The sequence below is a fragment of the Cygnus olor genome, chromosome 20 (genome assembly GCF_009769625.2).
Source record: "Cygnus olor isolate bCygOlo1 chromosome 20, bCygOlo1.pri.v2, whole genome shotgun sequence".
In the NCBI taxonomy this organism is placed as follows: Eukaryota; Metazoa; Chordata; class Aves; order Anseriformes; family Anatidae; genus Cygnus; species Cygnus olor.
In genome coordinates, this window is record NC_049188.1 from 10,167,032 (window position 1) to 10,194,095 (window position 27,064).

The 27,064-nt window shown below is 48.5% G+C and overlaps 1 protein-coding gene across 11 annotated transcripts in view; it reads right to left on the reverse strand.

The window, feature by feature from the left end:
* ACACA (acetyl-CoA carboxylase alpha) overlaps positions 1-27,064 on the reverse strand; it is a 135,164-nt gene that overhangs the window by 20,971 nt on the left and 87,129 nt on the right. For all 11 annotated transcript variants that reach the window (XM_040532346.1, XM_040532347.1, XM_040532349.1 and 8 more), the window contains 9 exons: positions 22,960-23,229; positions 22,527-22,624; positions 21,643-21,763; positions 21,097-21,207; positions 8,465-8,608; positions 7,564-7,684; positions 4,817-4,913; positions 2,137-2,233; positions 1,341-1,476 (listed from right to left, as the gene is read on the reverse strand). In XM_040532346.1, coding sequence (XP_040388280.1) covers positions 1,341-1,476; positions 2,137-2,233; positions 4,817-4,913; positions 7,564-7,684; positions 8,465-8,608; positions 21,097-21,207; positions 21,643-21,763; positions 22,527-22,624; positions 22,960-23,229 — 1,195 coding nt within the window. The remainder of the gene's footprint in view (positions 1-1,340; positions 1,477-2,136; positions 2,234-4,816; positions 4,914-7,563; positions 7,685-8,464; positions 8,609-21,096; positions 21,208-21,642; positions 21,764-22,526; positions 22,625-22,959; positions 23,230-27,064) is intronic.

Consider the following 27,064-nt stretch of genomic DNA (forward strand, 5'->3'; position numbering starts at 1 on the left):
TAGACCTCCTAGGCCGACTAGTAAAGAGGGTTTTTTTTTTTGCTTTCTTTTTTCTTCCCCCTCCGCTAATGTCAATTTTCAGCATAGCAAGAGCTGTCTCTAATCTTTTCCTACTCATTACACACAATTTTGGAGTCATTTTACCCACAGTGCAGTCGGCTCCTGGCAGTGTGTTTGTGTGCATTGAGGGGTGGCATAATTGTTTATTTTCCCTCCCTGCATAATCCCCAGCCAGCACTGAAACCAAAACTGCAAACAACTCCCCAAGGAACGTGGAGAGTGTCAGGAGAGACCGACGCTCGGTCTGGAGGCCCTTCAGCAGAAACCAAGATGCAGAAAATGCCCCGGCCAGCGCACAGACTGCGGTGCCCTGGTCTCTCCCTGCTCTGTGATGCCTCTCTCCTCCTCCTCTTGCCATGAGCTGGCGTGGAGCTAAGTGGGATGTGCAGTACAGCTATTAGCATCTTCACAAAAATTAGCATCTTCGCATCTTCTTTTCCACCCTGGGCTTCTAGTTCCAACTCCAAAGCTACACTCAGTTTTTGAGCAATGGTCCCAGCAAAGGCACTGGCAAAGCCGACAGATCTCACACAGTAAGGCAAAATAATTGTGTAACCACCAGGTATTCATTAATTAACCACTTTCCTGATAAGCAGTGTGGCATGGAAAACAAGTCAAGATGAGAGTGCAGTAGCAGGACATGGAGCAGAAACCACCCTGACAGGTAACAGGCATTTTCCAGAGGAAAGAGGTTTGCAATCTTTTGCCACGTTCTGTCCCTGCATTCTGCATTTCTTCTTGTGCTGCTCATGAGACAGAGAGCAATGTGGCCTTTATCACAACGCCAGCCTCCCCAGAGCAGGAACTTTTATTTTGTTAGAGGATCCATAACTTTTCGTTGTGTTTGTTAAGCCACATGCAGGTAAAAGGCTGTAATCTTTTACTTATTTAAATTTTATAGTATCAATCTCACATTCTTGGCACTTCACACCATTTAAAGCAGAAATATGCGGTACAAAAATCTAACTGCCTGTATATTAACCGAGCAGTTTTATAACGGTTCAGTTCATATGAAGAGCCACTACCACCACAGCCATCAACTGGGAGACAGTCCTTGATACACCAATATTACAGGGTGCAACGTTATCAATAAGACCATATTTCCACCTGGTTCTGCTCCTCACTGCGTGCTCCCACCACCCTCCTGGAGGCTGCTCCATCCCCAGAGAACCATTTTGGGATGTCAAACCACGGCGGGGAAACAGCAGCAATGCTCTGAGGAGCAGGAGACAAGGCACGGTACAGGACAACACCACGAGGGTACCCGAACTGCTGGTTACCTTTCATCCCACCAGAGAAGCCTCTCCAGTTGGCAAAGACCATCAGAGGCAGCCCCTCTCTGTTGAAGTCGTTGATAGCCTGGGCCGTCTTAAAGGCCGAGTCAGGGAACCACACCTGGCCAGCCTGCTGGATTATCTGTGGGGACGAAAAGGATCGTTAAGCCTTGAAACAATTCTGTTAGCATAAGAGCACAAAAATATAGGAACGGTTGCAGCAAGGGCTGCAATGTGGAACCAACAATGTGGAGTGCAGCACGTGAAATGCTTAAGATCTGCTTTCCCAAGGAAAAATTGGGATAATCCTTCTGTCACCTACATCGACAGGAGTGTTACCACTGATTTACCTAGGAAGAGATGATACGGGAAGCCTGACACTGTGACTGCTGCAAGAATGGGAAGGAGTGAGAGAAAAGGACATGGCATAGGAGAAGACCCAGAAGAGACGATGTAGGAGGTAGGGCCACAGCTGTGAAATCAGGCAGGAGAAAAGCAAAATGTCAAAGCAGCAAGAGCATGAAACAATCCGGTCACAGCAAGAGAACAGGGAAATGATTTTTGCTTGCCAGATCTCCCAGGCCCTACGCCCTGCATCGCAGCAGGCTCACAACAGAGGTAGGACTTCTGGGGAAGGCAACCCCCGAGCCAAGAGCCTCCAGCCACTGCCACGTACCGGCACCCACGCGCGGAAGGCCTGTATTTTTTGTGCCACTGCCAAGACCAAAAAATCCCACCAAAACAAACGCTTTTCTCACGTTTTCAGAGGACAAACAACCAAGCGAGCAGGCGTTCAACCTACCTTGGCCTCCGAGTCCAGGTTTGCGGGGTCGGCGGGGATACTCAGCTCCACTGTCCTCGTTTCTACAGCAACAACTCCTACAGGTATTCCTCCCAGCCTGCCAGCACCGAAACAGATCAAAATTCATACTTTTACTGTTACACAACTAGACCATTTTTCCAATTTGCATCAAAATACCCAAAAGAGACAAATAATGCATGCTAATGGGGGAGGGAGAAGCACTATGGCCTTTTTGAAGAGTTTAGGCATGTGGCTGGATCGTTTCAGAGCTCAATGTATAGTTCTCAAAGCAAAGCCTACTTCTGAACACTAACACACACCTCTCTACGAATTAAATAGAATAAACCGAAGCCTAAGCTTTGAATGAAACAGCTACAAATGCATCTCTCCTCACCCAGCATCACACAGACGATGCTGTCGGTCTTACCCAGGACAAAAGGGAAGACCCAAGGCTTCCCAAGCCCTGCTTTTGCAGGCACTGCCAGCTGATGAAACGCACCCGCAGGCTGCACGCCCAAGCAACGCAGGCGTCTCAGCCGTGCCAAACCTCTCCTGCCTATAAAACTCCCGGGCGGCTTGGCTGAACGACGGGTAAAAGGGAAAAGGTTTGGGTTTGCCTGTCTGCCTCCCCGCTGCCCCTTGGCCGCTGGATGCTGCGAGGCGAGGCTGGGAGGTCGGCACCGGGGAGCCCCGGAGCTCTTCCCGCAGCACCCACGCAGCAGTCACCTGGCCCCGGTGACAGCCCTTGTCCCAGGCAGTCCCTGCAGGGCTGAGGAGCTCTCGGCAGCCACCCCGGGCTGGTGACACGCTGCAGGCAGACAGCGCGACACGGCCTGCGTGCACCAGGGGCTTGGAAATATTCCCATTCGCTATGATTAAGGGTCTGCCCAGAACCCCGTAATTGCAGAAGCCGTCTTAAATCGGTAACTTATAACTTGTGTATTAGGGCCCATGTGACCTAATAAAGAACATCTTTATCCAAGTATTACAGTTATTTATTGAACTTGAAAACAGCTCAAAACAACTTCTGTTTTCCATTATACTTCATATAAATTTTATCAGGCTAGCACATGAAGATGCTACATCTTGTTTTATAGTGTGTCCCTGGACAAGTTGCCATAGAATAATAAAAGACAATTTACAGCCAACAGCACACATATTCCAAACATACATACAAAAGATGAGTTTTGGCAGCACTTACAGTAACAATCCCAGAAGAATACATTCATATTTGTTTTTTCCAAGTGCCACTGCTTTTGAAAGAAGTCAGCTTCATTTGTATTCTATGTACTTGTGTGTGAGAGTCCAGAGCAACTCAGAATTTGTCAGAAGAAAGGAACTGCAAGTGAAGCCGAGCAGAGGCCTGGACAGAGACCTTCTAGCTTTGCCAAATCACTGATTATTTTTTTACCTGGTGTACTTCTTAACCTAAAAGCCTTTAAATGGTTGGAGTATCTTGTGAGATAACACTTCGGTGTGGTACAGATGGCAGATAAAAATACTGAAGTGTATCAAAAGGGCACAGGAACACCCAAGGTTACGTGCTGCAATTAGGAGGGGAGCCAGCAGGTATTTTAGACTCCTTTCAACAATGTATAAAGGCAGACAATATTCAGAGAGGAAAGGATCTCCAGGGGTAACAGCACTCAGACCCCTGGGACCAGCAGCGCTCAGAGACAACATCTGAAGAAAAGAGCAACAGAGGGGCATGTTGCTGAGCACACCCCTGTATCTGGAAGCCTCTGTCAGAAACAGAGGCCTTTCCTTGGTGTTAACGGAGCTCTTGATGGCCTTTTTAGAGATGTCCAGATAGACACAATCCTTGTAGATGTCACACATGAGCTCTAGAGAATGTCATAAGCATTGCTATTTCCCAGCACGAGCTCTGTCTCCTTCATTTTGGATGACTACGTAGAGCTGTGGCTTTATTAAAGAGTCCAAAAGAGAAACAGGAGCCTGCAGTGCCAAATATTCCGGGGTTGCTTGTGCTACCAACGCAACGGAGCCAAGAGGCAGCACTGATTCACAGCTGCACTGGCTCAGAGCCTAGCTGGCCAGCCCTGTTGCGATGTGTCTCAGGAGCAGCTGTGTCTTGCCCTGTCTGCCACCGAATCCTCTGGTAATCAAAGGCAGCATCACCCGGGACACCCCGGTACTTTGGTCAGTTCCTGAGTTAGCTCAGGTCTCCGGAGCTGCACAGCTCATTAGGATCAGGTGTGGTGGGTGGTGGTTTGGAAAATGCTGCAAGTTATTCCATGCAAATCTCAATGTTAAGCTCTTCCTTTCCAGAGTTTCTTGCAATTTGTTCTAGTTTTAGCTGAACTTTTCTTGCAAGTCAAGTGTGACTGCAGAACAATAAACTGTGTAACACACCTTCAATTAACAGCTGCAAAAAGGCCTCACTATGTGACCATGCACCTAGAGAAGCGGGTATTGTCTGCTATAATTTTTAACAATCTCTCTCTTTTTGGCTTTTGTGCACATTAGAGCTGTCACTTCCAAGCAAAACAGAAGAAATGATCAGTCCATGCTTCATTCACGTGGTAAAGAAGTAAAAGTAAGGCATCCAATTCAAGTAATGACTTATTTTTACTAGCAGTTTTGAAATGAGGTTCTAGAAAAATGCAAAGCACGATGAAGACATGTTTCCTACAAACGTCTAAAATGTCTCAGCATTTACCTTGCTCTGCCAACCACAACTGTCTGGGCCCAGGGCTGCATGATCTCCAGGAAGGAGCCATTGTCAAAGAAACCACTCAGCCATTGTCCTTTTTGACCTGAAAGGGAGGGAAAAAAGGAAATATCAGATGAGGGAGGAGGAAAGGAAGGAAGAATAGAGAACATAAGAGGACCAACTGAAACTTGTTTAAAATGCCAACTGGAGAACATGGAACTGTCTTTTTATTTATTTAGTTAGTTTTAAACGGATTATAATACAAGGGAACATTAGACAGCTGAGCATTTGTCTGCCTTCAGCCATCATGTCTTATTTCATTTGCTAGTCTACATAAAGACAGTCATTTATCAGCAAAAGCATCATTTATTGTTAAACGATGGGGTTCGGATAGCAGAGGGACTTCGCATGCTTTTAAATAAATAGCTGCTTTTTTCGAGACGCAACAAACATTTGTCAAAAGGCAGCAAAGTCATTAAAGATGTTTTTCAAAATGCCTATTTCTGTCCTAAAACTTGGCTCATGTTTTTCCCTCGATTCTGCCTCATATTTCTTTTAACAAAAGAATGCTGAAGAAATTCAGGACCTAAATGTAAAAAGTCTGAGATACTTGAAAACTAGACACCCCGCCTGAGAGGGTTTCACACAGCCTTTGACAAAAATTAAACAGAAGTAGTTGGTACTGGAAGCCTGCCTGCTCTGCGAAAGCCGCCAGCTGATGCTGTAGGTGTCACGGCGCCGGATCAGGCCATGCTCTCAGACCTTGCACTTGCCCACAGAAGGCAGCGACTTCGCAGCACTTCCAGGGGAGCAAACCTCTCCCGAACAGCACTCACCAAGGTGGCTGAGCAGCCCTAAGGGGAACAAACTTCTCCCGACTCTTGCAGACAATCAGCTTCCATCCTGAAGCGTGAGGGCTTGGCTACCCTGGTCATACTAACCGTGAATTGGTTACCCTGGTCATACTATGAACTAGTATTATTTTCCCTTTATAAAGCAATGGTGTCAGCCTTGGGGTTCCCTCCTGCCCCAGAGGCATTGCAGCGGAGGTGCTGACACCCACATGTGACACCAGCTCTGTTGACTAACAATCTGCACACGTTTCTGCAAATAAAACCCTGGGGTGACAACTATGCCCCCAGGGAGCAGGGGTGCAAATTACACTGTACTTCTCTTCCGTCTGGGCCGGTTGCTGACGCTGATTTGGGGTGTGACAAATAAAAGGGGGGACCTGCAGGCAGCTCTCTGCAGTCCTCCTGGCAGTCTAAGCCGTATATCCCACAGACAAGTCATCGAGGTGGGACCCAGACAGCTACAAAAATCACAACTTTCTTTGGGCATACGCTTTTCTCTAGGACTTCATGAAACTTCTGCCAAAAAAAAAAAAAAAATCTCCCAGCTTTCCCCCTTGGCACGCAGCTTCTGAGGAATGCTTTAATCTGAACAAGCACCTCTGCTTCTGCAAACCCAAGTCCAAAACCAATTAAAAGTGGAGATCCAAGCAAGCTAACCTCTGCTGACTTAAACAGGATGGAGAGTGTTTTATCAAGACCAAACTTGTAATTACTGTGTTCTACATTCCTTGCCTCTGTGGCCCCACTGTAAAATGTGACCATCCATTTCAAAATTATCTCTTTATCGTGAGCCCAAAGCTGATCGTTTAGATTCTGGCCTCGTGTCGGGCGTCAGTTTGAAGAATATCACGGCAATATCTCCTCTAATAAATGGCTTTAACTTTTCACCTAGGAGATATCTGCTTTAACTTATCACAGGGAATCATCTGCTTTCCTTAACGCTTCCACTAAATTAAAATCTGAAGTCACTCGATTTGGAAGCCAGCGTTTGCTGCACTCAAGACAGCTGGATGAATTACATGAGAGATGATGAAAAAATATTATCCAAAACCAGAAAACTTAGTTTATCACAAATCTCATTTTAGCCCCCCAAACTCGTTAATAACGGCAGGCATAATGGTCACCCAGTTTGCAGCTTGTACATACACAGGCTGCACAACCCCAAGAGCATGCGTGGGGGCTCGATGGTTTGCAGTGTTCCCAACGTAATTATTCACCGAGCTCTGCAGGAATGCTCTGTGATTCCGCTAGCAGAAAGACTTTTCTACATGCACTTTCCTCTGAACCATACAAAAGGAAGTCTATAAAAGTAACTATTACTTGTAAATGTTCTCACGTACTCATTATTTACATGCTATTTTTATATATTTAAATCTTTATATTATATTTATATTTAAATCTTTCAAATCTTTAAATCTTTTCTTATATTATATTTAAATCTTTCAGAGCTAATTAGTTTATAAGTTCTGAAATATATTCGGATTGTAGGCCTCAGGCTTTTCTCCCCATTCCAGCCAGCTTTGTCCTTTAGGACTAGCTGCACTGGATGGGCTACCTGGCTGCTGACAGGAAAAAGAATGGAATACTTCAAGTCTGGAAGCAGATCTAGAGCATCTCAAGACACCGCAGATAGGTTCAAGCTTCAGAATGCACTTGGCTTGATTCAAAGAAAAACCCAGATCTGCAGGGTTAGCGCTCAAGGCCTCCTGCCTCATTTGCTGATGTACTTGAATTCTCTAGGCTTTGTCATTCCAATTATGCCGTGGGATACCATGAGTAATATCAACAATTTAATGCCGAAATTGGACCACTGACCAAGTGGTAACAGACAGAAATCCTTGACAAAGCCTTGACACAAGACACTTTACGACATGTCCTGACCACCAAAGGTGTACTCACTTGGATTTGGGCGGCCAGCCAGCAACCAGCGAGGATCATAGGGAGTCTTGGTAGGCATATAGTCTATGGTTCTGTCTATAGGGTCTTTGACTTTGAGGATAGGAACAGGGCTGTACACACTCTAAGGGAAAAAGAAAATATTGAAGGAAGTCACTCTCCCACCAAACACTGAGTGTAAAGCAGCTCGTCAGTCCTCTTTCCCCACAAGTTACAACCCTGCCACACGGGATCGCGGCCTTGGCAAGAGTCTGAAGGAGCTTCCAGGGTGCTCCACACACTCTCACAACCCGTCCTTCGGCATCATCTTGCATGCATTGTACTTTCCTTGCTCTTGAACTTCAGGATTGCCAGCATTAGCAAGGGGTTGCAATTTAATTTTTAAAAGTGCCCAGGCCACCTGACTCAATCTGTGCACTCTTTCCTGAAGGAAGGTGACCTGCGTGTTCTTGTTGCTCCTTCCAGGCTGCAGAGCAGCTTACAAACATACATCAACTCCCACAAATTACTGCCTCCGAGAGGAGCTTTTAGATCCTTTTCAGTAAGAGACAATCCACCGCTTACACCAAATACCGCTACCCAGAGCACTAAGGACAGCACACCGGGGAGGGATGTGACAATACGCGCGGCAGTGCCACGCTGCCCCTCAACCAGGTTTCTGCTGCAACTTAGGTCAAGAATGGCTTTGTAGATTTCAGTATCGTAATGCCCAACAGCATTAATCCTGACGTAGATTTCAGTACCATAATGCCCAACAGCATCAACCAAGAGCCTAAGCCATTTTGCTACAAACACGGAAAAAAAAAACACGGATTCAGAGACCCTCCCTACCCCCAAAACCCTGTGAACACAGTGAATAAATAGGTGGGGTGCCTCGTCGCACTGCTGCAGGGCCAGGAATTACCTTTGGCATGTAGGAAAGCCACAGCAGAATGGTGTAGACTCCTTCGAAGTCGTCGCACACGGTGCCGTGCGTCACCCCGTTGTTGTGCATTATCTGGATCCCACCCAGCTGGTTGTTGGAGGTGTAAACTTCCCGTCCAAGCACCTTTCAAAAGAAAAACGGGACAACATCAGAGGAGGAGACGTGGCAAGGAGGTGTTGAGTAAGGAGACGCGCACAAGCCCATCCCTGCAGCACGTCACGAACATGTTGACACCAAAGGACAGAGCAAACTGCTCAGCAGCCCTGCATATGGGTAAGATCTTCGGGTATGGATTTCCAGGGGAAACAACACGTGGGAAGCTGACGCAGCAGGCAGCTGTATCTCTTACCCTTCCCAGCCGGCAGCGGAGCTGACACATGAACAAGTCTCCTGAGGGCTGACCCGAGCTCAGCTCGCTAATCCAAAACTGCTCCCGCTATGGGGCCTGGTGGACAGGACCCACTCAAACCTCTACCCGGGGAGAAAACCACCATGCTGCACGGGGATGGGTACAGCAAAGACAAAGCCCCACCGGCTCCTCGGAGAGAGCAGGAAGAATAAGGCTGACTGCTGGACTTCCAATTCTCTCGCACGGCTCCATCTCTAATCTGAGCCCAGGCACCGCAGCTCTTTTCTCATTCTCCCGCTGTCTCTTTCCATTTGCCCTCTCCCTGACTGATACACTGATCTCTCGGTCACTCGGCTTTCTGCTCCACTGAGTCCATATTACTAATAACACCTCTGCCACGGCCAGTTTACCTCATGAAGGCAGGAGCACATCATTACAAAATAAACTCATAACTTTGACATTCTAGCAAATACATGCCGTTTGTTATTTTTATGGGTTGAGTCTTTCTAACAGACAGAGGGCATTACATACCTGCTTCATTTAGATCTTAAAAACCCCTCAAACGCACACAAACAACCTGTCCTCCCCCAGCGAACAACCAGCGCAGCTCGTTTTAGGAAAAGGGGCCAGGAGAGGAGCAGCACCGAGGCCGGGGCAGCCCCGACCCCGCAGGAGCGGTGCCCGAGCGAGTTCCTGCCGCGAGCGCTCGGGTCCTGACTCATCTCACCCACGGTGCAGGGGAACGCCACAGTTCTCAGGACTCAACCTTTGGGGCAGAAAGCAAGAAGGTGCTAAAGGGATGTGAAATCAGGAAACTGAGCTGGCTGTAAAATGACGCTGGACCCGTTAGCTTCCTTCCTGCACACCAGTTCATCACGGCTGGGTCATGGCTCTGTGCCCACCAAAAGCATCGCCTAATGCTAGCATTTGCTAAGTCCTTATTTTTTTCCCTTTGGAAGAAAAAGCCCCGTAATCTGATGTTTCACAGAACTCAGCATTTCCCAGGCACTGGGCGATCCTCGCAAAATCCCCTGCGAGACAGATGGCAGCCGAGGTTTAGATACAAAAGAGACAGAGGCACAGAAGTTGTGCCACTAGCCCAGAAATTTAGAAGTGAATACAAGCACCAGGGCTCTGCACAGAGCAGTCCCTGGCGCTGCCTCCCAAGCTCCAACACCCTCCTCTTCCTCAAACTAAGTCAGCACCACGAAGAGGCACGGCAGAAAGACAGCAGCGTAGATCTAGGCTCAAAGAAAAGGAAAGCACAGGCCTCCAGATGCCAGACACAAGTCTAGCTAAACGCTTTCCACAGAGGAAAATAAAAATAAAGAGGATTTAAACTCCCCATCTATGAACTAATGCAAACGTATGTACATGCAAAACGGGCCTCTGCTGCTGCTTATCTGGAGACGCTGCAGACAGCTCAGGTTTACCACCGCTGACAGGCAATGAAAACAGCCTAATATACCGCCTGCTCTCGCCCTTAAATCCCCTTTTGGAGATCAAGATAAATATGCGGCTCCTTTTCCCGAGTGCTCCAGACATTTCAGTGAAGTGGCAGAGCATTGTGAGGGGCTGTGCAAATGAAATCCCTCTGTAGCGCCGCGCGAGCGAGTATTTACTTGTCAGTGTTTGTCAGCAGAGGCTGCGTGCTCCCGAGCCGCGTTGGGAAGTTGTGCCGCCTTCGTCTGCGTGACACGTACGTCCGGACGCGTGCGCTGCTCCTGTGCGCAGCAGGAGGGATAAGCACGGCGAGCACAGCCCTAAAGCAGAGCCTGATTACTCACAGCCCAAACGCCAAGCAAACTGCTCCCATCCTGGTGCTAGGCCAGGGACACCACCCGGCTGGCGCTGTCCCCGTGTCTTCTCCTCTCCAGGGTGATCGGAGACCCTGCCGGCTTGTTTCGCACACCCAGCTGCAGCCTGAACCGGGTGCCAGAGGTTAAAAGGCACCGAAGGGCTAAGCCAGCTTACAGACGATGATGGTTGGGCTTGAGAAAAAAATGAGCGCGATAGCTCATCCATCCAGCTCCGCTAACCACCTCCTCGCTGACCTCGGAGGACTACATTTTTAAAGGCTGACAAGTAATTCAATCTCCAATTAACAATTTTAAATGGTGCAATGCATATTGCTGTATAAATGTTTCTGCAAGAAAATATCCAAGGGCGAAAGAGAATACATCTGCCGGAGAGGCCCCGAACTGCTGCTGCAGTTAGAGGATTCGGACATTCCCAGTGAGACACGTGGCCAGCAGAGCCGCGAGTGGCTCTAGAAACGTCGCCACATCAGTTAGAGAGGGAAAGCTAGAAGCGAACTCACGGGAGGAAAGACCGCACAGGGTTACATCCTGCATCAGCTACAACCAGGATCTGACCTGTTTGAAGGGGAAACTTCACAGCCTTGAACGTGGGCCGGCCGGGGAGGTACGCTGAGCCACAGAGCCTCGGAGGTGCCGAGCTGGAAGCAGCGTTAGCACAAGGCTTACCGAAGGCATCGGTTTAGCGACCAAACACGTGTGCAGAAGGGGTGGGTTTGCAGAGCAGCCGCTGAACATCGGCATCACTTCTGTTACTGCTGCCTTCCCTCGCATCACTCCAGTGCCGGGCACTGTGCATATAGTTCCCTGCTTCTGATCCATCAGCAGCTGCTCTGACGTTTCCAAGGGAGGTGCCGGCAGGTCTCAGCAAGGAGCTCTGCCCTCTTTGGTGCCTGCAGCCTCTCCCCTGCCTCCAACAGCAACCAGGAGCAGGGCGGCAGGACGGCCACCACCCGTTCCTCTCCTGACACCAAACAGCCCCCAGCTCACTCCAGGCCCAGGATGGATTCAGATGAGCCACTCTGCTTCCCCCTCCTGTGCTCCCGAAGACAAATCTCTCAAGAGAGCAGAAAGCCGTGCATTTAAGAGGGTGCACAAGACAAAACGCCTCCTGTGTGCCTCCATTTCAGCAGAAGGATGAGGACAGCAATGAAGTGGGCAGGCGGAAACGCTAGATGTAGTGCAGCGCGTGTTAGAGCTCAGCTCAGGCCTGTAAGGACACACACTATTTTGCAGATAACACAACCTTTGATGGCACATGCTTACAAACCACACCGGCAGTACTGCCAACATCTATTTCAGTTGGTCCTCCAAAAGCCATTCTCAGCGCTGCAGTGGGCCGCCCCGTTTTACTTTAGAGGATCTTTTGGAGAGTACAAAGGGGAGCCAGGATTCTGGCAGCCTGTTCAGCCTTTAAAAGGCCATCCTCAACAGGTTTATAGGCATGTCACACGCATATTAATCATCTCTGAGCACTCTAAGCTGCGATGAGCAGCTGCTTTTGGGGTGCTCCTTTTTAGCGACCGAGCTGCTCGTTAGCGGAGACATCCACTGCGAAGCTGGCTGGGCTGCAGGCTGGCTGGGCTCGCATGTTTCATCAAAGATGAAAGATCTGAAAAAATGACAGCAGAGGGCTTGAATGGGAATCATTATGTAACATAAGTGCTGTTATTATTCAGAGCATATCATGTGTTTATATCAAATATAAGTGCCAGATTTTTATCCAAATAATTTTAATAATTGCAATTCCCAACCCACAATTTATATTATCTGCCAGAAACCTGAAGCAGAAAAGGCACACGCATATACTATAAATAGCCTATTTTTCATAAACAGGCAGAAATGATCAGAATGAATGTCTCATCAGAAAACACAATGCAGGAACTTAAAACCTGACTGCTATTATGTGCAGCCAAGCCTCAACAGATCTTTCGGTGTTCATTTCTCGGCTCGTCCCCCCCACGTATCGCGTCCTTAGAGGCACAAGAGCAGCAGCAGCGAGCAGGGGAGCCCAGCGAGGACGGGTGCCAGCCGGAGCCGTGCCCGGGGCAGACCTGCTCCCATGCCTTTAGCCTGCTGACAAGGCGATGTGAGCACAGACACCTCCTCTGCCTGGGAAGGGGCTGCAGTTCTTGCATTTCTAATCTAGGAACGTGTGCAGCTCCTACACTTTTAATTTACGAGCGTTCGGTGGGGGACCCTTCTGACTTGGGAACATATTGGCTCGGTCTAATGCTTGGAGATTATTAAAGTCAGAGCTATACTCCACTATCAAGTCTACAGATCTTTTATTTAGAAGATATGGTGCTCTAAATGCACAAAGAGCTCCCTGTCACCTTCACATTAAAGCCCCTAGTGCCTGGTAAATGGAATTATATAGCTGTCATCTCCTTTCCCCAAAGTTTTAAGAGTACAATGGGCTCATTTTTTCACACTCCATCCCAGCTTCAGAACTAAGAGACCTACTTTGTATTGATTTAAAGTCTCAGAAATAAATAAACCTGCTTCACCAATGTGATTCACAAGAAATTCATGATACACTATTGCATGATATATTTCGAGCTGTGGCTCCGGCTCTTTTTTTCCTTTGGTGAGTGATGGGGGAGGTGGGAGGTAGGGGGAGGTGGGGGGGAAGCTGACAGCCTGATGGTTATTGGAGATGGCTACTGACTGCAAATCCAGAAGCAGGTCTGGCCGGTGGGCTCCTTTCCTTGCTTTAATTTGGTGAGATCAGAGGGGGAAGGGGAAGAAGCACCTGCACGTTACCTCGGAGGCAGCAGGAGAAGGCACATCCAGCTGGCCTTCTGAGGTACCTTCTGCCTGAAGATCCCAAAGCACCTTACTAACGCAGCTGGCAACATGAAATGTTGGTGGGAAGAAACAGGTTTTTCCATCTTGCAAGAATTTATGGGGATTTTTGAAAACTTCCTCTTCTGGATTGCAACAGAAAATCAAGATTTGCAATCTCGAGATCTGAGCAAGTATCAGGCAGGGTCATAATGTTTGCTTCTGACTTCTGAAATATTTATTGTAGATATTAGAAATAAAAGTTAATTCGGAATGAAAACTCAGTTGGGAAAAAAAAAAAGTGCTGTTCATTTGACAAAATGAAAAAATTCCAAATGAGAAATTCATCAAAACCGATACTTTTTCCTGAAGAGTTCCCCTTTCAGCGAACTGGCATTCTCAAATGAAAAATGTCTTGTCAAAAAATTCCTGCCTAGCTCTCCTTTCACGGTGTAGGGAGACCGCATGTTTTGTTCAAGGTCACTCCATCAGTCTGTGGTAAATCAAAAGGACTCAATATACTTTGCAAACTAAAATTACAGCCCCCTATTCTACATGGTCCAAGCGCTCATAAATCCCATCTGTCTCAGTTAGGGGTTCCCTGCTCAAGACACCAGCCCTATAAACGGTATTAATGATCATCTCCATGATGCTACAGATTTTGTTTTGGTCATTCCCTTGGTCACCTTCTGAGCCCCAAGAGCACGCTTTCATTCAGACACCAGCCAAGGGGACAGGCTCCAGCACAGGCTCCTCTTTCACCAGGACAACGAGACTTTGTTCACTTTGCAGCATGGTTTGGGGCTTACTCATGAGATACCCGACAATTTCCCAATGCAGTTCCTAGAGTTCCCACCCAAGCATCCAGAATGGCAGAAAATTTATCTGCAATTCACCATAGAAAAGAGCCAGAGGCAGATCCTGATACCCTCCTAGGGACAGCTCGAGAGAGGGGAGGGCACGACTGGTTATTCTGGGGCACATTTGGAAGATGCCTTCTTCCACTCAGCTCTAGTGAGATGTCAGGGACCAGAGTGAGCACACCAGTAAAAACATACCCTACAGGATCACCAGGAACTGGGATACAATTTCTGTTCCATGAAATATAAATAGGGTTTTAAACACACAGGTGTTTCTCTGGAAGGTACAGGCAGAATACGTGCCGATACGCTAAGCTCCTGTTTAGTGGGAATAAATACAGCCCGCCCACACTGTACAAGCCCCATCCACGTAGATAAACTGATCAAGATCTGTATTAAAAATGATAGAAGGAGGAAGAAAAAAAAGTCAACAGAAATCTATTAGACCTTCTTCCCTAAGCAAACATAAAGGGACCGATAATGCGATGTCTGGAACGTAAATTGTCTCTAATGGGAACAATACACAAATATCACCACTTAAAGAAAGGCAATTAAAAATAAAATGTAGAAATGGAGGCTGGTGTTTGTTTACTCGCACTCATCTGAAGCCCAGGCATCCATCCTGCTCACATTAACTTCTCGACACGGAGCGAGGACCTTCGTGTCACCAGGACTGCCCCCAGCCAGAGGCCTCTGCCCGCTGATGCCCACGGGCACCATCAGGAACAAATCCTGCCGCCCAGCACCACAGGGCTGAGCCTGCCCCTGCCATGAGCTCGGTTCTGACCTCGGCTCTCAAACCCAACTGCCTTTGCTGGGGTGTGAGCGATGGGGACCTGTGCCAAGGGGCCTCCAGCAGCACCCTGGGGTCCTGCACCGGCTCCAAGAGAGCCGAGGGAAGCAGCCCCCACCCCAGGAGCCACCCTTGTAAGCACCCAGCGCAGCAGAGGGACCCCTCCGGCCTCCCCCAGCGCTGGGGCCGAGAGTGGGGCAGCCTTGGAGCGAGGGGAAGGGCACGATGCCCAACACTGCTCCAGCGCCAGAACCTGGCTGGCACTGCTTAGGCCCTCTTTGATCAGCATTCCCCAACACCCCGTGCCCATACGTATCTTCCTAATAGTCTTGCTGTGCCACTACAGAAAGATTCATATCATGCATTAATAATTATAATGCTTCTTTGAATGACAGGGATGGCACTTGCTGTTCTAACTCACATGATTGCTCTCACATGATTGCTTTGATCTAATCCCAAGACTGGGAGTCATCTTGAGCAGATACTGAGCTGTCCCTGCCTCGAATCTCAAAAAAATAAAAGAGCTTTTCACATTCTGTATTTTACAGTAAAACCCACGAACAGCATCAATCTCCCCGGGCTTTTATTTATTTTTCCAGATTGTGAAACTGAAGGGTAAATATTGCCGCCTGCGATGCTGAAGACTGATCGCTCACAGGAGACAGGTGGGCGGGCGGGCTGTGGGAGATTCCTGCTCCTCGCGCCACCGAGCCTCAGACCCGAGCCGGCAGGATGAGACAAGGATATTCTCTTCTGGCCCCGTGCAAAGCGGTTGTCGGGGTGCTGGGTTTTAAATGCTGATTGTCAAAACAATCCTCGCAGCAGTTACGGTCTGGTGTATCAACAAGTCCTCGGGGCCTCACCCCCAGGCACCCGACTGGCACACACACTGCTGTGCCCTGACCCAGCTCGGTGACGCCTGCAGTGCCCGTGCTGACGGGAGATGTACCCAAGAAAGGTCATTGCACATTTGCTGTTTTTAGCATTTTAAGTTTCTCAGATACTGCCATATAGCACTAGTAAACCACGAAGCCTCCACTGACCAGCTCACCTCACCGACACCTCCCTTCTAAAGCTGCTCTTCAGAAATGCCTCCTCCTCCAAAACCCAGCACTTTGCGTTGCCAGAAACTGCACTATTCATTGGGTCAACTGGCTCCTGAGCTCTGTTATACAAGCAGAAATATGGTTCAAATTAAGACCGCTTTGAGGACAAACTTCCCACAGCCCCAAGGATGGAGTTACCCAGACTGCCACCACACCGCTGCTGGCAGGCACCTTCCAAAACACACCGCAAGTACAAGGGAACTAAGGTGCTTGGCAGCTCCCTCGGATCTCTCCTATAGCATCACAGTTTACTTCAAGTTCATCAGTTCCTCTATGAATTCACCCAACATCTCAGGAGGGATCAAGCAGCCAAGAGGCTGCGATGTCTCCATGCCAGTCAGTGTCCGTAGCCTCTATCAATTCACCCGTGCATCTCCCAACCCTCTGCTACGTGGACTCTTTGCTCTTGACACCTCTGACTACCCTTCCCATGATCCACAGCCTCCTCCTTAAGGGGGAAACGTGCTAAACTAAAAGGAAGAACTTTGGTTTTTTTTAGGAAAGAAGTCCTTTTGCTGCTCTCACTCACCCACATGGTCAGAGTACGGAGCACACAATGGCAAGGGAAGAACTTCAGAGAGGTACAAAAGATCTTTGGGGAGAGCAGGCAGAGTGCGACAGTTCTTGGCTTGAACCAGAGGTAGATCTCGTCCTATGGCAGCCCCCAGGTGCCACGGGGACACTCACATTTTGGGCATGAAACACTTCATGGGATGGGCGTCAGTGTGACTGACAGCCACTGTTTGCATTTAGGAAAAAGCCTTAAAGATGGGATTTCTTTCAAACACAACAGACAAGGAGGAGCAAACCAATTAAAAACAGGTCAGCAACAGCCTTGGGAACATCCTAGTGAGGACAGAATGGAAAGGCAGTCCTGGAGGCTTGAACCATGGAAGCAACGCGTAAATGGGGAGCGCTGGGCTCTGCAGCCTACTTCTGTTAGGAAGGAAACCGCTGGAAATTAGCTGGTAGGTAGGGCACGGCGGCAGCACGTCACCCGCCTCGTAGGAAACCGCGCCGCGTTCAGCTGGTGACGAGGAACGGGAGTCGAGGGAGGTGGAGGCAGGTACGGGGGTGGAAAAAGGGGGAGGCAGTGAAAGTTAAAAAAAAAAAAAAAAAATCTCTGCCTCAGCAAAAGTTTTCATTAAAATTTTAGACAAATGATCTCTGTGTCCTTCTCCCATGCTGCCTGGGGCTCCATGCTATTTCTATGCAAATAACAACCTCGTGGTTTATATCTTATTATTTCCACCGGAGCTGCGGCGACATGACCCGAGACGTGTGTGAGGTAGACAGCGAGAGAGAGAGAGGGAGAGAAAGAGAGGGAGAGGGAGGGAGGGAGGGAGATGGAGTGGCTGCTCGCTGAAGTGTGAAAAAATATTGTCAGGAGTGAGCGGCAAGAACAAAAAAAAATTGCAGGGATAACGTGTTTATTTCAGCCCCTCTCCCCATGTGAACCAGCACCTTTTAAAATTCATTGGGCATCAGGCGATCATGCACAATCCATCTGCTTTCACTTTATCATTTGCATTTCATGCCTCCTGGCTTTTGATGTGCTGATACTTTGATGCAGTCAGGAGACGCGCATTATCATTATTTCAATTTTCAGGGGGGTCAGCGGGCTCAGCACAGGCGCGCGCACACGCTCGCAGGAGAGGAATGAAATGTCATTTCCACCTCTCCACCCCCTGCTGAAATGCAACGGGGAAGACAAAAGGGGTACGGATGAAATGCAGCCCCGGTGCCCCGCACGCCGAGCACCGGCCCCGCCGCAGGGCATCACACCTTTCCCTCGGCTCCCTCCCTTGCCCGTAGGTCCGGACTGCAAACAAAGACAGCTTAATCGCCAGCACGGGGAACCTCCCGGAGTTCCCCCGTCACCCAGACAGGCAGAGGGGCTGAGAATCCTTAAACCTACCTGGCTCAGCGGGCTGTGCCTCCCTCCTGACCCAGCGGTGACACGGACACAGCAAACAGCCCGCACGCCATCACCAGCCTCCGGAGCCACGCACCAGCTCCGGCTAGAAACGATCGTGACCTTGAGCTCATCTCTAAGTTACAGGCTACAGTCTGGGGCTGGCAGCTGGACCTTTCCCTCTGCACCCAAACCCTCGGGCTGGTTTTACATAATGAACGAGACCAGCAACGGATCTGCCGGCACGTAATGTTTCTCACAGTCCTCCTCCGCTCCCCTTGTAAACTGAAAAGAACCCAATATTTCACAGGAAAACAAAAAAATCAAACAACTTTCCAGAAAAAAACACCACCTCACTGCTTTCTGCAAGCCTAGTTGTCTCCATTGCTGCAGAAACATTTTGGCATTGCACGCTCTCTTCTTACAGAGAGAAGACATTTTGAAGGTATGTGTGCTGGCACGAGACCACGGATAAGTTTTGTACAACGTCTTTGAAGGCAGTCATTAAAATCAGGGATGAAAAAGCCCAAATCTTTGCCTCAGCCACGACCTTTCCTCGAGACCCTGCCCCTCGGGTGGGTGACCTTCCCATCGCCACCCAGGAACGCGCTGCCTTCCTGCGCAGGGCTCTTCCCAGCATCTCGCCCAAGGGAGCAAGAAGCAAGGCTCAGCTGCTCCACAGAGAAAAACCACAACAGCTTTCCACCACGAGACCCTTCTGGAGCCTTATTCACGCACTGGCAAAAAAGAACAAGACACATCACGCCTCGTGCCCAAAGGCCCTCTGCATCCCTACAAGGGAGGGCTCTGCTTAATTGGCCCCTGGCTGAGAGAGACCTGACTTCCAGCCAACAGGAAATTCAAACAAATGTCCACCTATATCCACAGGAAAAGTGTTTAACGGTTTAGATATGAGAACAGGGAGAGAGAGTATAATCTGAAGTAGTGCCTCCATCGCAGGATGATGCAAACGTGTTAGCATTCACTGTTTGCTTCGCATCCTGCTTAAGATCTCAGCTGGAACGAGCTCGGGCATTTCAGGCTAGCACCAGAGGTCACCTCGCTCTGTCATACCTCTGGGACACAGTTATAGCTGGATCCATTCAGGAAACTCTGACCAGAACTGCAGGGATTTAAAAACAAAGATCACGTGCACCAGCAAGACACCCCACAGCGCTCAGATGTGAGGGGGGCCTCCCAGTCTCCTGCTGTTCAAGGACAGGTCAACTTGCTGTTGGGTCTGGGCTTTAGTCCTCTTACTGGGAGAGCTGGATAAGATGCCGTAGGTTCCTCCTTTGCCTGACCTCTCAGCAGGAAGAGGTTCAGTGCCTACATAACAGTATATGCCTTTCCAACAGAGCAGGGAGGGAGAGAAAAGGGCACACGGAGTGATTCAGCCCACTGGAGTCCTCGGAACAGGATGGGCTAAGTCAGCCCCAGAAAGCTTCTCCTTCTGCCTCTGCCTTCTGACAGATGTCAGGTGCTTAATTTAGACTAAATCCTTAATTTTTAAGTGCCAAAAATTTAGTGAGATTAAACTAGTCCTACAAAAAACAAACATTCGCTCCATGGGTAGAGAGTGCAGTTAAACCTCGAAAGGGAGCAGGAGAGGAGGACTGAACAGACTGCCTGCGCCATCTGGGAAACTCTGCAGGACCCCGATCCCCAACAAATGACAGCTGGAATCAGGCAACATACTCCACTTCAGCAAGCACTAAACTGACTCAATCTCTTTTTAAAGGATGGATCTTCAAATGCCTCTTTTCCTTCCATTGATGCAGGTGTGTGTGATGTGTGTAAGAGATCTAACTGAGGGTACTGCATCCTGGAGTTGATAGGATCAATGCTTCATTCTCTGCAGAGCCCCCTTTATTCAGGGGAATAATTCAACGAGAGACTATTTTCCTTTTATCTCCCATTGTCGGGCAGGCACTCCTTGAAACGCAGCTTGCGATGAAGCACAACCACCCCAGGTGCTGGAGAGTGCCTGAGAACAAAGCTGCACAATGGGGAAGGGCACTCGCGCCCGCACAATCCCAACTCTCACGTAAACAAAGCCCTCGCTGAGAGGGACGAGAGCAGAGTCGGCTGCGAGCCGTGTCTGCGACAGACAAGGAGCCGGAGGCTGTGATATTAATAGGCTTGGGGCAGCAAGGGAGAAAAATCGCCTCTGGTGGGGGGAAAAGAAGGAAAAAAAGAAGAAAAAAAAAAAGAGCCACTTTAGCAGTGCAAGCTGTGAGTTTGCTTCCAGCCCGAGTTATTCCCCCCTGCCCTACACAGCTGAGATTTCCAGCAGGTTTGACCCCCTGAAAATCGCCGTTCACACACTCTTCCCCAGGCTGCAGTGCTTTCTCAGTGTTAACGCAAAGTTCAGGGTGATTCTGGCCCATATATTTCAAAACACGGTCTTCCAGACACTGGTAACAACCCTGTTTCCCCTATCACAGTACACGGTGGGTGGGAGAAGATGCTGCCTGGTCAGTGGGCTTCGCTGCTTGTATCACTCAGTCACTGCATGCAGCCTATGTTAAAAGCTGTTTCTCCTCCTTCTCCTTCACCCGGTTCACGCTCAAGCCCTTATTCTGCAGCCTTGCCTGCATCCCCTGCCAATCTCCTACCAGCATGCCTGGAATAGTGGCTCTTGTCAAGAGAAACAGGCGCATGAAAGGACTGCTTTCTCACCAGGAAAAAAAAAAAAAGAAAGAAAAAGAAAGAAAGAAAAAAAGATTTAGAAAAAAGAAAAAAGAGTGCAAAGTCATGAAAGTTTCCTGGATCTGGCCTGTGTCATCTCTCGTTTTGATCAGGAGGAGCCTGACCAGGGTAGGTTCAGCCTCTCGGATTCCCCTTCACAGCTCTTCTAGGAGCTAACAGCAAAAGGAACCCGCCAGAACAACAGTGGTGGCAGCTCCTTAAGTCTCAGGCAGAACTCACAGAAACAGCAACTCACTTCAGATAGCTCTGAAGACTGAAATGTAAAAACTTACCTTGTTAAGGGCTCCGCAGCCAGTCAGGATTATATGAGAGTTCTCAACCTGGATGGTCCTCTGCCCGAGCCGAACAAGGTAAGCTCCAATTCCAATCGCTCGACAAGTAACCTAAAAAAAAATAAAAAAAAAATCACATTGATTTCTGTCCTACCACACAGCCAAAACCTATTGATTCAAATGTCTAGATAGAACTAGTCATGTTTGTATTACAAGGTTATAAAATCTACATTGCAAAACTCCAGACCTATTGTTTTGTAAAACACATTAGCTGAACATGTGTGGATTTTATTTAAAAACAAGGAGAAGCAGTAAGTTATAGACTGAGCAGACATGAAGCCAAATGGCTGTTTTCTAAAAGTGTTCTAAATTTAGTTTGAAATGGATCCAGCCTCGTAATGGTGCAAATAGTGCTACTCAAAGCCTACAGGAGCCAATTTACATCAACCAAAAGTCTGATCCCAGATGTATCTCTGGATAGCACTACAGGATTTTTAGCTGAAATAGATGATACAGTTTGAAGAACAGAAAGCAGTGGGGGATTACCAAGTTGATGGTGATAATACTGTCATAGGCTAAAGATGATTCTCCAGCAATCATGCCAGATCCTCTGAGGTTCTCTATTCCAAGTCCGTCTTCCTTCCCGATAATATCTGTTATCTTATACCTGAGGGAGACACACACAGCCTTTGAGTCACAAGGTCCAGTGATTTGCTGAACCGGTTTGCTACAACGAAAATGAAAAGTGACTAAATATCATTAAGGCTCAGAAGAATAATGTGCATAAAACCCATCCAGGACCAGTACACGAGCTCATTCTGCAGCCTCGCTGAGCACCACGAACAGCCCGATGTATGCGCAGTCAGAGCAGCGCTGCGAAGAACAAATGCCAAGGGAGAGGAATCCCATGAAAAGCACTCTGTCATTCCCCCAGGACGTGAGGAGCAGTCTGATTATAGAAAAAAAAGGGTAGGAAAGGAAGAGAATGTAGCCAAAAGGAACAAAAAAATAGGACAAGAGATTACAATGCGGCTCTTTTCTTTACTTTTTGCTTTCACGGCTTCCTTCCCCTCTAGAATGCACAGAGGCCTTGGCCTTCACTCGCAGATTCTTCTGTCCTTACTCTGGAGTCTACCAGAAAAGTAATTTTCAAAATTCCGACTGCAAGTCCCTGGGCAGGAATCGTCATCCTGCTGTTAGAGCCTTTACCACTGCAGGACCCTCGGGGACGACTTGGACCCCAGCACAGTGCCAGCACAGCACCACCTCCAGCAAGGCACTGCATGACACAGCTTTGCACTCTGCTGCTCCACGTCCTGACACCGCAGAGCTACGGCTTTCCAGCTGAAGACAAGGACATGACACACATCACCTTCTCGTACACCCGAGGATGAACAGAAAGCTTTTCATTCTGACGTGTCTGTGCCTACCTGGACTCTCCGTTGTCCTCCACATGTTCACAGTGAACTGAGTTCAGAGCACTGACTTTTTTATAGTCCTGAGGTGTCAGGTACAAGTATTTGTATCCCTGTAGGGAAAAAACAGCTTGTTCATCTCATTCCCAACGGTAGTCCCTTCCCAACCCCCAGTAACCCATCCAAGAAGAATGTTTCAAGGGAGCAGATTTTAATTTGAGAGTGATACAGACATCCTGTCTCAACCTCATTGCTCCAGCTGAGGTCAGTGAAAGCCAGGGATGCTTTCAACATTTAGCACTAATTCATTCTGGATGCCAGTCCTGCTGCCTGAGAGATCCCATACCAACTTTGGACCTAACAGTCTGGCAAACATTTCTGTTAAAAGAGGCTGTGTATAAGAAAGGTTATGTTCTGAGCTGATCCTCTTATTCCTGTGCCTCCTTACTTTGTATGGGTCATCCGGGTCTTCCCATGCAACATGGAACATGTGCCGAATCTCCTCGGCCAAGCCGATCCTGGCTCCGCTGTTGGCAGCCACGTAGATACGGGGTATGCCATGGCTTCGGGCAAGCTCTGAAGCCCTCAGGAACAGCATGTCTTCTTGAGGCCCGAAAGAACCGATCCGGTAGGTAATGTCGTTGCCAATGACAATGATATCGCGGCCTTCTGGATACTCGGGGGTCTTGAGAGTCATTTTCCAAGCTACCATCCCAATCTGCAATCAAGGAGCAGAGCACAACAAAGTCAATACACACGTCCAAGATGTGAAAGCAGGGACTTGCACAAGGGCCGCTTCCCTCATGGACGCTGCATTTCTGAATTGTCTTTGGGAGCTGCGCTACCAGCAGCTCCGACACGCGCTGCCCGCGCAGAACACGGCTGGCAGGGCTCGAGCCTTTCACGGTCACTGGAGCACGTCCTCTCTTGCTCTCTTCCTACTCAAGACATTAACACTGGCCCTGCCTCTCCCTGCTCAGGGATTTCTCACAGGCCCAAGCCGCAGTCTGCGAACGCCCCTCTCGCAGGGCGCTGTGTTCCCGCAGAGCCCACGGGTGTGGTGGATGTCCTGCTCAGAGCTCCCAACCTTCTGCCCAGGTGTCACCTCAGAGCCCCAGCACCCTGCTTCTCTCTAACCCTGCCCTCAGTTAATAACCCTTTCATTTCATAGCTACCCTCCCTTTATTTATTTGTCCTTCTTTCTTTCCTCTGCCTCTTTCCCTTTTCCTTCCCAGATACTGCAGCAGTTTCTGTCCAAACCTGCCTGGATACGTAATGTTTTTGCTGCATATTTTTCTTTTTTAAAACCACTGGATCATCTCTTCTGGCCCATCTTACGGAGACGAGCAGCATCCGTACCCCACGTCTCCATCTCTGAGCGGCTGTGTGTCGCTGCACTGGGGAGCTGGCCGCCCTGGAAGCCATTAACGGATGGAAATCGCAGCGTCCCCTGAAAGCCACATGCATCACCCAGTCTCCGCTTGCCCAAGGATCATAAGCTCTGAGTACACATTCCTCAAGCCGATTGCTCAGCCTCTGCAATCAGGAGGGCTGAAGCTCTCATTGTGGGGACTCTGAATTCTGCACATGATGAACTAAATCGGGAGGGGGAGAGGGGAGAAGCAGCAGATAGATATGTGCCATTTAATCCAAATCAAAATGGCACGATACACAGTTGAGATCCAATCAGCATCTGCAATAAGATATGCCATAATCGGCTCATTAAAAAAAATAAAAAGACGGAGGAATTAATCAAAGGGTCATTGGAAGTAAAGCAGGCAGCAATCCAAAAATACCACAGCCGGCTACTGACATATCCCTCCCTCCCACCTCCTCTTTTGAGAGCTGAGATTGCAGGTTAGCAGAAAGACGGTGTTTCCGTTCACCTTCTCCTTGGTCTCAGTTCCATTCCCTGCTATTCTGACTGAGATGTCACATGAGATTAATTTGTTTGTTTGCTTCTGAATATTTGCAGATTTACCATTACCTCCTAGCACCCAACTGCAGTGTTTGGGAGAGGTACTGCCGCAGTCCCAAACACAGGAGCATAAATCCCTAAAGGTCAGAGGATGCCTTGCTGAAATTCCGGTATCATTGCAAAATTAAAGGGAAAAGTTTTAACATTGTAAAACAACCGGATGCAGCTGTGGTCAGACACACAGACCAAAAGCTACTCAGTACAGAGACCAGGGGGCACGCGGACAACTGGTCCAGAGTCTAGAAGAGCAACCTAATTCATCCCAAATAAGCCTATAGAGCCAGAGAGGTTTCTTGGACTTCTGCTTCTCTATTACTGGACTTTTTCATAGCAGAAAAAGAAAGACCAGAGGTGAAAAAGGGAGAAGAAACATAAGCTTTGTCCTTCCGACCTAACTGCTGCAGGAAAAGAGATGCCGGGGGCTGCGCATTGTGTCTCTGACCTGACTCTCAACTAGGGGCAAGCTCGCAATTAGACACAGCAGGTCAAAGAAGTCTGCAGCTCCAAAGTCAAAGGTTTCAAGATTAGCCTCTGAGAGACAGAGGGTGCCCACCTACACCCTGCCGCCTATCACAGCTCGTCTCGTCGCTGTTTTGCAGGCTTATTTTCTCTCTGCCATAACTAAAACCCCAAAGTGGGCCCTAATGAAATCTTTCTGATAGCTCCTCAGAAAACAGTTTTAGTTATTGACAGAAACCCACAAGGGTAACATTCTCTTTAAAACTGCACCGTGAACTCACACAGAACGCTGATTTCCAGGTTTTTGTCCAAGCAGCCACCTCCTTACAGCCACGCCGAGCTCAGCCAGGAGCACACCAGGAAGCTTCAAGCACCAGCAGCCGAACACAAGCCACGAGCAACAAGAGAAATACTCGGGCTTTGTATTCGCTAAATACTTGTCACTGCAGTGAAGATAGGAAGGCACAAAGACATTGCCAGAAACCTGCACAATGACCGCAGCATAGCGCAAGGGAAATACCAGCGTCCTCCGTTCACACGAGGCAGCTGAATTAACGCCTGCCCCAGGTCCTAGGGGACTCGTGACCAAGCTCAGTGAGTGTCCAGGGCCGGCCCCACCGCTGTCTCTACCCGTCCTGATGTAAGAGATTTTCTTCACTTTCACCACCCTGATGAGTTTTGACATTAGTACAGAAAACAGACAAATTAAAAGCATTTCCTATTTAGAAAAATCACATTATAACGGAGGTCTTGCAATAGCTCCCTAGACTGAGATTATGCGTCCTCTCATAAATAAAATCCTTTCTGTTAATTCTCATTAGCAGACTAAGAAAAACTGCCCATCCAGGGCACAGCAAACACAAACTCCTGAAAATAGTTTATGACTGATAAATATGGAACAACCTTATTCTGCTTCAGAAAAGAAAAAAAAACAAAAACAAAGCACATCACTTTATTAACTCGTGTGTCTTTTTGTACAGAGCTGGCTTTGTGCCATTTACCCAGTAACAAAAATCACAGGGCACAGCTCAGGATTTTTTTGGTACGAACAATTTAGGTTCTGTTCAAATTTGTGGGTAGAGGAGGACAGCTTTCCATTGCAGGAAAAAAAAAAACACGAGATTCTTAAGTTAACGGCAGCATGCCAAAAACTGGAGAGTTCACAGGTTAATTAGACAGGCTGAGCTAATCACCTAAGAGCGCCGTCGGAACAATAAAGGGTAACGGTAAGCGGCAGGGGCTTCAAGCCGGGCGCTTTCAAGAGCCAGCACAGTTTGGGAGTGCTCCTCCTGCCACAGCTCTATTCCCAGCACGCCCGGGAATGAAGAAGAGAGGGAGGAAAAAATAAAAGCAGGACCCGTCTTATTTAACTGTTTTTATGTTGGCAAAATGATTTGTGCCACAGTATTTCCATAAGAAGTGGGACCATTATTCTCCTGTAGGAACACATTTGGTTTGAAAAGTATCACTGGACAGAACGTGGAAATCAAAGCGGATGAATTATTCACAACCCCCGATCAGAAGTGATCATTATTTCTGATGTTCCGAACTGTGATTAGGATTCAGTGCTCAGATGTCATTTGCTCCCTGAATAGCACCAGCAAGGCAGGACTGCCTGACACACATACATTACACGCAAGTTTTATATATATAATTTTACACACACCTTCTCCCACTAGATCTTTGCCTTAATGCAGCCATTAACGGATAGTAAAAACATGATATTAACTAAGGTTCGTTTTCATGGCGCTCATAAACGCCGTTAGTTTGACACACAGTGTCAACACTAATCATGGCCTAAAATTAACACCAAAATTGACTTCAACATTAATTGCGCTATCGATGTGACCGGTAATACACACACTGATGCAGTTACAAATTGACTGCCAGTGGCAGCCGGGGCTGTTGACAACAGGCATCGAGGGGAATGGGGAAGCGACCGGCTGCAGGCTCCCTGCGCAAAGCAGGACGGCGCTGAGCGAAGGGAGGCCGGCGCCGTGGGGCTGCTCTGCAGGCAGCAGGAGCCCCCCAGCCTCCTCCCTGCAGGACCTGTAACTCCTGGGGAAGTGCAGCGGACATAAAACCCGACAGAAGCTGGAACAGCCCGGTCTGTGTC